The sequence below is a fragment of the Eretmochelys imbricata genome, chromosome 9 (assembly GCF_965152235.1).
Source record: "Eretmochelys imbricata isolate rEreImb1 chromosome 9, rEreImb1.hap1, whole genome shotgun sequence".
In the NCBI taxonomy this organism is placed as follows: domain Eukaryota; kingdom Metazoa; phylum Chordata; order Testudines; family Cheloniidae; genus Eretmochelys; species Eretmochelys imbricata.
This window is the reverse complement of record NC_135580.1, coordinates 73526625-73538705: the sequence shown is the minus strand read 5'-3', so window position 1 is coordinate 73538705 and position 12081 is coordinate 73526625. Positions and strand designations below refer to the sequence as shown.

Here is a 12081-nt window from a genome sequence, read left to right as displayed (position 1 = left end):
TAAACTTAAAATGTTACCAACTTGGATGCTATTGTAAATTGAAATAAACTTCAGTTCCATCAAATCTAACTTTCTAGTGATGTTTTTGAGGAACATTTCCTTTTTATGCCACTGTACAGCTTAAAATGTATAGTTTCCCATAGCTAGATATTCATTCAGTTTAGATAGGAGCACAGGTGCGCACTAATAAAAGTATTTAAAATGAGAGCTGGCATTTATAATTCATGGTGAAATACAAAACTTCAAAGTCCGATAATACATCTTTTGACTGATGTAGTATTTGATGACTTTCTACTGGAAGTTTATCAAGCAAGTTAAGGTAAAAACAGAGACTATTCGTGCATTTTCTTTTTCAAATTTGTAGACCTATTTATGTCAGGCAGATGTTGACATGGTACGTTAAAGTGAAAATTCACTTAGCTTGCAAGCAATATCAAATAGGCTATTTAAAAAAGAAACTAGTATTACATCTGACAGGTTAGTTCCCATAACTGTAACTCAGTCCAAGGCGGGATTGCAGAATGGGTTGGCATATCCACACTAGCTTTAATCTAGCTAGTAGAGGTAAAAATAGCCATGAAGATACAGCAGCACAGGTTTCAGTGTGGGCTGTACAGGCATGATGGGAACCTTAAGTATGTACTCATGTTACTAGCCCACGCTGAAGCCTATGCTATAGCAGTGAAGATGCAGTTTTTGGCCATGTTAGCTAGATTAAAGCAAGCACTGCAGCACAGGTTGGCACACCAATCACACCCTAAGAGTCTGATTCCTCAATTCTGGCTGAGAACTCCTGTATTAGAGACCACACCGTGGAATGAAGTGATTTGAGAATTAGCTAGTCAGGCTAGAAATTTACCTAGGTCAAATGATGAGATTTTAGGAAGAAACCTCTCTCTGGAAAGAAAATGAGTGCTACAGTCAATTCCCAAGAGGTTAGCTCTTGCTAACATCCTGCTTGTTTAAGTACAAGAGCCATTAGATTATTTTTGGAAGAGCACCTAAAACAAAGAACATTTGTCAAATGCCTCAGTGGCAAACAGACACAAACTACTCAGAGAATAAGAAAGATTCCTCTTGATCTTCAATCTGGGCACGTACAAGTTCTCTTTTAGCATCACAGAGAAGGAAGAAACTCATCTTTCCATACAATTACCAAAAAGTGGTTAAGAAACGTACAAAAAACATTTGTCTTACTGTTAACTGAGCCCCTATGTGACATCTTTCATTACTCCCCCTAACTGCTATTAACAGGTTATGAAAGATCTAAGATATGACAAAGCATCTTCACAAAACTAAAGAACCCCTTATTGGCCTTTCTAGTGCAAAGTACTCACTCAATCTACACCAATGATTTTCAACCTGTGGTCTGCGAACAGCTGGGGGTTTAAGTCTAAGATTTCCAAAGGGGTCCACACCTTCATTCAAAATTTTTTTTTAGGGATCCACAACTGAAAAAAGGTTGAAATCACCGGTCTGCACAATTGTCTCCAGCATAATAGTAAAACAGGTACGATATACTGCTGATTGTTTAGCATGCTGTTATCCTCACAGTCGTGCTGGCTCTTTTGGTGATCTCATTATAAGAAACAGTGCTACCATTTCCTTTCAAGTCTTGGTAACTCATTTACTTTGTGCAGTTTGTATGTATATGTCAATTTATTTATAAAGTGGAGCTCTTGGAGAGAGCGCTGTGGCTTCTGTTGCTTTATTTGGGGGGAGAGGGGGAGGTCATCTGATCTGTTGATGTAGCATATTTATGTACTTTGGAGGAGAGGTAGGGTGTTTTCTTATAGGAGTACCACCCCACCCTCCTAAGAGAAGCATTATTGTGGGACAGTATTTAAAAAAGAACCTACCTGCTCTAGACACTTCGTAAAGCTTGCTTTTGTCAAATAATTAAGAGTTTACTCATCTTACAAACGGCTTTGTGAAACAAAGAATTTGAACAATCACATAATTAAAGTGAAAGGTAATGGAGAAATAGACTGTGCTGTCTGTGCAAAAAGATATGGCCAGTACAACAACAGAGAATGGGGCAACATGGTCTTGTGCATAAAATGGGAGTTGAGATCAGCCATCTCTTCCTAGCTGTGCCATGGACTTCCTGGACGACCTTGAGCAACAGACTTTTCTCCATTTGTAACTGGGTGCACTTAGAGTGACACAGAATTTGGGGTCTTTTCTTGTATTCAAGGTTTTAGATAAAAGGAAATCAAGTAGCAGCTATGGATCCACAATGCTTGAACCACAATTCTTGAGCCACACTGTTTAGAAGAAAGAGATGCTGGCAGGGCCTTCTCTCATGGGGACATGACCTTTAGAATTAACTCCAAACCCTTGGTCTAAATGAGCCCCAAACCACTGAACTTTAGCAAATGCTGAAAGGCCATCTTGATCCACATGCTTTTGTAGAAGGAAGGGTGTTCCAGTGTCTGTAATGTGTACATTGAGGACTGAGATTTGCTGCTCATGCCCTCCCCCAACTTAGTCTGATTGTAGGGCAGAGGTATCTACAGACTATGTCTGATTGAGGTGTGGGAAGAGAGCTAGCTCAGAAATAAAAGAAAGTGCACCAACAATCATGCTCACCGTAAATAAGGTAGGTTGCAAAGGAGATTCAGAAAGGACTGAAAGAGTGTAAAAGGAAAGGAAAATATACAATTATGCTTCTCAATTTCTCAAGCCTGATGGAGAATGCACGTAAGTAGTGATTGCATTCTTACACAAAACCCAAAGCATTTGGGACAGTTTTTTCAGTGATTTGATGCTGTAGCTCTGCACAAAGTGCAATTCTTAATTTTTTTTCAAAAATACGGAAAGCACAGAACAAATAAAAAATGATAGTCTCTCAAGTTAGTCACAAATCTGGGTAACCTGTGTAACTTTTTCAGTGCCTGTTGGATAAAATGCAGTGTCACAAGGGGGCAGTCTTGCAGAAGTTCTTGCAGCTACAAGTAGTATCTAGTCTGTAGTTGCCAAGTAGGGGGCAAGTGAAAGAAAGTGGATAGCAAACATTGTTAAAAGGCAAATGTATTAAGATACTTGAAGTCATAAGGATAAAATTTTGAACAGATTTCCATATTAAAATAAGGATATTTTTACATTTCCTGATAACCCATGCATACCAACTGCCTTATCTATTTGATGTGTAATTTTATTTGTTACTTTAAAACATCGTGTAAAATAAACTGGCATTTGATTCCAACATATTAAAAATTACTGAAACATTACGATTTCAAGTTTATTTAGAATTAAAGAAAAAAGCTACTACATATAATTTCTACTAATATCTGCTAATGTTAGAGGGTACTAGAGTCAGGGACACTTAAAGAGCAAAATGTCAAGTAAAAAGTGATTGTATTTGTACCTCATCAAACATGAAAAAAGTGAAAGGGCATTGTCTGTTTTCCAAATTAATGCATCAAAATTCCCAAATAGGACTTTAACTACAGTAATATTAAATAACAGATTTAGTCCAAAGATATTACCTCACCCACCTTGTCACCCTGATTGAAAGCAGAGCCTTATGGAAAGTTTTAATATTTAGGATCTCTTATTGTTCAATGTACACTTCCTCTAGAGAGCTCCTGCAAGAACTGAATGAATGGGAAGATTTTAGGATTTGCTAGGTAGGTTAGATAAAGCTAAAACTTAGCTAAAATGGTTATGCTCTCCGATATCTATATTACTTACTCAAAATCACAATGTACTGTAAGTAGATTGAAGTTTGAGTTAGTTTGTGCACTGTTATGACTGGGTTTGGGTGAAACCTAACTGAAACTAGTGGACATAACAGTCACCATGAGATTCATAATATCTCTACAAAATAATTAAGCTCCTTTATGGAATTAGAAAGCTGAAACAATAGAAACCACCAGCTAAAACACAGGCCACATGCAAGAATCTAATCCAGAGTGGAGTGATATCAATGAATGCAAACCCAGGGTGGCTGGATATTGTTAAAATTGAGGTATGCATGCATGTACAAATGAGAAGCTATAGAAACAGACAGAGAAGGCAAAATGGAAGCACCTAAAACAGTCAAGAGGAAGACTTGTAGCTTTGAGAGAGAGAGAGAGAGTTGGCTGGAAAGAGGCTTGGAACTGCAAGGAAAGAAACTACTCCTGCAGTTTAACTCCTCCTGTGTTAAGGGAAACAGGACTTTGTACGATCTTTGTAAATAGACACGACTGTACTTAAATACCTGACTCATCATCAGTTTCTCCCCCTAATGGAAACAACCTGCTAGATCCTGAATTTTGGCTAACTGCTTCGTTCAAAAGGAGTAAGTGTTCAGGAAGAAAACCAGGAAACAGACAGACAACTGTGTGACATATATGAAAGTGGTGATCTCACTTCCAATTTTAAGTTCTGATATTGAGCAGCCCTATTCCTTTTAGTATAAATCAATATAAATAGGCACACGTGACTAAACTGGAGCGGTTATTTCCTATGGATTAGCTGGCTTCACAACACTTCAGTAGATAATCCCAACAGGAATTTAAAAGCAATAAAGCAGTAACTGTGCACATCCATTTGCTAAAATAGTTCAAATGCCCCCTTGTTCTAAGTGAATGCCCTCTTTAAAAAGCTTTGAATGGACGGTCATGAATTACATAAGCCTTGGTTATAGAAAAATGCATTATCTGCATTAAAATTGAAGTGTTTGTCTTGGCTACATGACAACTTTCAGAGGCAGGATCTGATAACTATACCAAAACCATGGCAATCTGTCCAGAAATAAATTATACCAACAACTGGGATTACACAGTTTATTTGTGTGTATACATTAATATACATATACACCCCTCACCCCCCCCCCATATCACACACAGGATACAGAATGAGCATAAAGAGCTATGTTCCCACATGACCCCCAAAAGCAGATGTGGACTGTATTCTTAGCTCTGCCACAGCTTGTCTATATGGTGGTTTTATCTGCATCAGAGGAGTATAAGATTTTTAATCCGTGGTAACATGTTGCACACTAACTGGCCCGTGCAAACCCTGCTGGAGCACACTAAAAGTCTTACAGTGAGCATTAACGTAGTCCGGTTTCAAGCTACGTAAGTATATAAAATAGTTCTGATATTCTGTAAAATACTGATAACACTTTTCTTCACTGCGGTGATGTGAGGCATAATTCATTAGTATCAATAAAGTGCTTTGAGGTTCTCACTTGGAATATTCCATGAAAGTGCAAATTAGTATTTTTTTTAATCCATTAATGACACTGAAATGGAACAGAACACTTCTTACAAATAGATACAATGAATTCAGACTATATCCATGATGGGTGAAGTCTATAAAAGCTCATTTAATAAAGTATACCTATTATGTGGCTGTATAGTCTCATTTATACTCCTAAAAGAGAATTCAGTATTACTGAAAACTAAGGTACTGACTTTAAATATAAAACAGTACTATCTTATTTTAAGATATACCTCAGATGTCTTTTTTGATAATGTGTACTATAATCAACAGTTATAATACTGAGATTACCAGATGTTTAGTTTAGGAGCAGTGGTGCAAGTGGAATCCATTTCTTACTGGTACGGGGGGCGGCAAGGGGGGACACTGTGACCTCCTCATGTGATCCTCCACAGGATTCCTCCCCGCCCCGCTCCCAGCCCGAAGCCCCCATGCTCTCGCCACCCCCTGCCCATGATCCACACACCCCTTACCTTGTGGGGGCTGGAGGGAGAAGGACTCTGTCCTCCCGCTGCACCGGAGACTTCGGAACTGCAGCGATGAAAGGAGCAGAACGTGGGGCTGCTGGGTGGCCCTACGCCAGCAGCTCCTCTGTCGTGGCTCTACTGCCCCAGCCCTTCCACACAGCTGGGTCCATCTGGGGTCTGTACAGCAGCCCCGCCAGAGGACGGGGTGGAGGCGGGGCTGGGGCGGTACAGGCACACCGAGGAGCTGCCAGCATGGGGCCACCCAGCAGCCCCACGTTCTGCTCCACCTGTGTCTTTCAGGTACGCCATACCGGCTATAAATATGCTGGTATGGCATACTGGACCAGACTGCCCTACTTGCACTGCTGTTTAAGAGTTATCTATTTAAATAAAATGTTCCAGTTTTGTCCATGTATAAAAATGAGATGCATGGTAGTTCTGTTTTTCTGGCTTTAATATTTATTAAATATGTACTACCCAAAGAGTACTAGGCACTTCCTAAGTTATTTGTTATGTATGAATGTTTTCACAAAAAATAGAATACTAGAAACCTGACAAGAGAGAGAAAAAAGTCATTATAGTTCCTTACCTGGTTTTCCTTAATCCAGGACAATAATCCTGAAAAGCTAAAACTGGCCCAGTTTCCTCCATAGTAACTTCTCCTGCAATGAAAAAAGAAAAAAAAAAACACCTTGGTTGAAAAAACTAAAAATATAGCTACTGGATACCTATAATACTGCTTATGGGACTCTACAGAACTTCAGGAAAATTATTTTTTATACACAGAATTACATATTCTATATTCTGAACCAAAAGAACCAATTTCTGCTGATTTGTCACTACTCACTGAATGCTTTCCAGTATATTTGCTCTTTCCCACTTGAAAAGGAGGTTGTCAATTTACTAATTTCAGCACAAAAGTCAGTCAATAGTTGTGCTTTTTTCCTTTTAAGTAGCTGGTCCTCTGGCTTCCCTTTTTAAGTTTTTCCTATTGACACTTCTCTAAACATCACACTAACGAGTGAGCTTTTCCATTATATGGATAAGAGATTAAGTAAAACTTAAATATTACTTTTATGGGAAGGAAGCAAGAAAGCAAGCATAATATAAACATACTGATAAAATGAAAGGATTCTACCACACCTAGAAAAAACAAAGAGATGCTACCTCACAGGATTTAACACTAATACCAATTATCTAAAGTATGTTGGGACTTTTCAAAAGTGATCAAAGCCAGAATGTGTTCTTCAATGGACCGGTAAATTTACATGATAAATTAAAGACTCACGTTTGGGAAGAAAGATAGGGTTTAAGCTTAGAATATTGCCAAAGTTGTTAAATCAAGCAAAGGGAAAACTATTACCTATAGAAACCTGAAGTCTGTTTCTTTAATTGCACTTTATTCATTTCTTTTGTGTATTTTTTTTTTGCCATGTTGGAGTATTTTAAAAATTTCTATAACAGAAGCTTAAAAACACTGAGTAATAATTATTTAAACTTTTCAGAAAGATAAGAAAAAAAGGCAGGTTGCATTTTGCACCAGATGGGAAAAAATCATAATTCCTCCTTGATTGAATTCAGAAATGGAAAAGTTTAAGATGAGGGTTTGAGTTCAACTCATGTTTATAGGAGGATGTTTTTCACAAGAGTTATATGTACTGACAAAGACTTCATTAGAACCAGAGGGAGATGCTCTACTCTGTTGCTTAGTTAACACATGAAAGACAGATGTCTTCTAAACAATGTCTAATTGTTCATGACTAGAAACTGGCCTACAAAATTCCTTCAGTTACTTCAGGGAAATAGTAAGGAACATAAATAGGACATTTTCCCTCAAGATAACAGAAAATCCTGCTATCAGTGAATTAAAGTTGCCCTCATTTAACAGAATCTAAAGTTTAAGATTTTACGGCCCAAGTGGACTAGGTCTTTTCTCTAAGAGACCTCACAGTGCTGTACAATTCCTCCACCACGGTTTTCATTTTAACTAGAGGAAAGAGCTGCAGTGCTGTCACCATTAGCACTCATTAGGAAAGCCAACACATCTGTAAAAGGGAGCAAATATTTTATTTGCCTCACTGGGGTATAGAGAGAATTCATAATCATAGAAAGCTTTAAAAAAAGTGAAAACTTAAGTGTACTTATTATTATCTGGAATCAATAGAATATAAGCATGAAAGATGCTTACTTGATTCAGTCCATCAAAAAGCAGTTTGACTCAGATCTCAGCCCTTTATCAAGTTATCAATCAAGTATGCCCCCCCATACATATTTCCAATGGTGCAGAGATAAACTGGTTAATTTTGTTTTGTTCTTTCCTGAGATACCAGAGAAACAAATACCTGAACATGATTTAATCAGCCTCTTCTGGGATTATAAAAAAAATGTAGCCACCAAGATTTATTTTGCCAAGGGAACCTGCCACCTTAGCTGTAAGTTTCCCTGAATATGGAATGCAGTCTGGCTGTCAGAACAAGCAAGGGCAGCGGTCACAAGAAATGTGCAAAAAAAACCCACCTATGTAAAACTGAGTAAGACTGGCCTTCCTAAATTTAAAACTATTCTAACTTTATGCGTCCTTTATTTTAAATACATTTTCAGCAAGAACTACTAGCAGTATTAACATGCTGTGATAAAATGATGGGACATTCTGTGAAAAATTGACAGCAGTGGTCTAATCTTTCTCAGTAGGGTACACCTTTGACACATCTAAAACTAAGATAAAGCTTCCTCTTTTTATTGCCAGTACTGTGCCTTTTATTTTAATCAAAAGTCTCTATAATGGTCTCTTATGTCCCAAACAATGTTTACAGGAGCGTATGATTTCTTTAAGTATGCATGCCACTATTTCTAAATGAATCACAATAGTCTTGTCCTCTGATATACCTTTCCCAAGATCCTATCACCTGAAGTCAGGATCTTTTCTAAAAGCATGAATATGCTCCTTTCAGAATTTATAATACATCTATGTATGACTTGCATTATGTGACAGTAGAAACCTGTCAATTCTTCACTCAAAATACTCTGAAAAGAATGCTGTCCAGATACAGGTAGGGATGTAATTTCAGCTGTGACAAAGATAGCAAAATGCTTGATAAAAACCCACGAAGAAGTAGACAGTCTGAAAGGAAGAGCATTAACTATCAGGATTTTAATAAATTTAAAAAATGGTCATATCAGATAGAGATATTCATGTATTATTTTGTAGAGCAATCAAAATTAGGAAATTCTCTGGGATTAGTGTTGATCGCTCAATGCCAGAGGTCCAATCCTGTGTAATACACTACTCTTAAATTCTCAAGGACTAGAATCTTCCCCTTTTACAGCTGTCCTAGCAGTCTACAAAAAAAGATGGATTGATAATGGGGAAGTCTGTACAGTATTGGAATAAGTTGAATTATCTTATGGATATGGACCTGAAACATTACATATATACTACCTGCTTGTTTCAATATATATTTTGTTGTTACAGATTTAATTTTCTAAATCAAAACTGAAGACCGGAATAACTTTACTTCTAGAAGCAATTTCATCTGTTGTCTGAATGCCATTTGCTCACAGCTCCTGCTATGGAATCTGGAATTCTGGGTAAAGCCTTCAAGTAGTCAAACGAAATTTCTGTCTGAGGCTAAGGGAAAAATCTGAACAAAAGTCTGGTCTTCAAACTCTTGAATTTGAAGCCATGATTACTAGTAGAAAAACCCAGAATATCTTCTTTAAATTCTAGGTGATCAAGCCTAGCAAAGGAATGCTTTGGCTCTGGAAAGGGTTTGAACTCTCATCTGCTAAACCATGTATAGGATATTTTCTTGGTCTGCCAACTACCATTTTATCTAGGGTCTCTATGAACAGTTTTAACAAATCCCAGACCAAAGACACCCCCCAACCTGAAGCAAATACTCACATGCAACCGCACACCACACAACAAAAACACTAACCCAGGAACCTATCCTTGCAACAAAGCCCGTTGCCAACTGTGTCCACATATCTATTCAGGGGACACCATCATAGGACGTAATCACATCAGCCACACTATCAGAGGCTTGTTCACCTGCACATCTACCAATGTGATATATGCCATCACGTGCCAGCAATGCCCCTCTGCCATGTACATTGGCCAAACCGGACAGTCTCTACGTAAAAGAATAAATGGACACAAATCAGACGTCAATAATTATAACATTCAAAAACCAGTTGGAGAACACTTCAATCTCACTGGTCACTCGATTACAGACCTAAAAGTTGCAATATTACAAAAAAAACTTCAAAAAACAGACTCCAACAAGAGACTAATGAATTGGAATTAATTTACAAATTGGACACCATTAAATTAGGCTTGCATAAAGATTGGGAATGGATGGGTCATTACACAAAGTAAAACTATTTCTCCATGCTTATTTCCCCCCCACACACACCTTCTTGTCAACTGTTGGAAATGGGCCATCCTGATTATCACTACAAAAAGGTTTTTTTCTCCTGCTGATAATAGCTCACCTTAATTGATCACTCTCGTTCTAGTGTGTATGGCAACACCCATTTTTTCATGTTGTGTGTGTGTGCGCGTGCATCTTCCTACTGTATTTTCCACTGCGTGCATCTGATGAAGTGGGTTTTAGCCCACGAAAGCTTATGCTCAAATAAATTTGTTAGTCTCTAAGGTGCCACAAGTACTCCTCATTCTTTTTGCTGATACAGACTAACACAGCTACCACTCTGAAACCTGCCACTGAGAATGTAAATGATTTCCTGCTGATCAGCTTTCCTGGGCCTCAATCTAAAGGTAACACCAAGCAGCATCATTCCAGGAGATGGATCAACTCAAGAAACTCAAAGCACCTATGAATGCACGCAATACAAAAGCAGCAGCAGGTAACATCTTTGGTAGAAGATATCTCTGTTAGGCTGGCTGCCTTTCTGAATGTCATGCCACAATAGCCGAGGTAAAACAAGTCAAAGCTGCTGATGTCTGAAGAGAAGCTGCTGATGCTTCATGATTTCTCCTGAGAGCCTGTATGTGACTATCCTTTATTTGACTTCTCAGGGAAAAAAAAAGTCTCCTTCCATTAAAATAGTTGTCTTTTGCAAGGGAAGCTACTGCCACATTGATTTTAAGGAGCTGATTATAAAATGACTTATTTCATGTATTACCTGTTGAAACTCTTGTGTTTATTAGTTCCCATTCTGCCATAGTTACATGCTCCAAAACACAGTTAAATAGAACAGACTCCTCCTTGGTTCCCAGAACCACTCATCATTAACCAGAACCACTCATTTCTTTTGGTAAAATTCTTGCCATTTAGTCTTAATTATCAAGGTTAAAAAGATATTTGAATTAAATCTTTTGACCCAGAGAACAAATTTCCTCACTTTTCTTGGAGAGGAATCAAAAGACCAATGCATTACTGAAGAGTCCTTTTGCCTCTCTGGTTTACTATTAAATATTTATTAGCTTCATAACATCACATAAGTGAAAGGGTAAAGAGGAAGGATGGGAGTTAAACACAAATAATGTAAGTTGTATTATATTATAAAAAACTTACCCGTTCTGATAAATTTAGATAAAGAGGCAGGACAAACTGTAGAGATTCAGATGGCAGAAGTGTACAGGGGCCTACCACACTTCGGGTGGTCATATAAAATAGGAATTTTAAGGAGAGGGGACACTGAGTACTTGACACTTGGAGCAAGGAGAAAAGTGAACCAAGATGAAAGCAGGAGGCGGAGACAGAAGTGCAACAACATGTGAAAAGAGGACAGCGTAAATTGCGGCATGGAGGAATCTGATGGGAAATACAATGAACATAAGAACAACCATACTGGGTCAGACCAAAGGTCCATCTAGCCCAGTATCCGGTCTTCTGACAGTGGCCAATGCCAGGTGCCCTACAGGGAATGAACAGAACAGGTAATCATCAAGTGATCCATATCTTGTCACCCATTCCCAGCTTCTAGCAAACAGAGCCTAGGGAGACCATGCCTAGCAGAATTCCAAGGCAGAGCATTAGGTGTGAGGTTGAAAGGTTTAAATTTTATGTGGAAAGATTCAGGAAATCAGTGAATGATCACGTCACACACCTTTCACCCTCACACTGGCAGGAAAGAACTTTAGGTGCAGAATGTTGGATGAGTTGAAAAAAGGAGAGGTGACAGTACAGGAGTCTAAAAAAAGGAATGTTACAGGTGAAAGAATTAGAGCATGAAGCAGGATTTTAAGCATTGGGGATAGAGGGGAAGGGGTAGATTTTAGAAATATAACAGAGAAGCAACAAGATTTGGCATAAGCTCAGATGTGAAGAATCAGAGTTCTCAAGTTTTGTGCTTAAAAAGGAAGGATGGTTTTCAAAAGTACTGCAGAAAATAGGGAGAAAAATTCATTTTCTGTTACTGACGGGGTTGGATT

General features: G+C 38.2%; 1 protein-coding gene across 6 annotated transcripts in view; it reads right to left on the bottom strand.

Moving 5' to 3' along the window:
• The window catches only part of CHM (CHM Rab escort protein), a 134525-nt gene that overhangs the window by 89197 nt on the left and 33247 nt on the right, over positions 1-12081 (bottom strand). For all 6 annotated transcript variants that reach the window (XR_013347120.1, XM_077826582.1, XM_077826583.1 and 3 more), the window contains exon 3: positions 6271-6343. Coding sequence is in view for 5 of the 6 variants with exons in the window: in XM_077826582.1 (XP_077682708.1) it covers positions 6271-6343 (73 nt within the window). In the remaining variant the exon portion in view is untranslated. The remainder of the gene's footprint in view (positions 1-6270; positions 6344-12081) is intronic.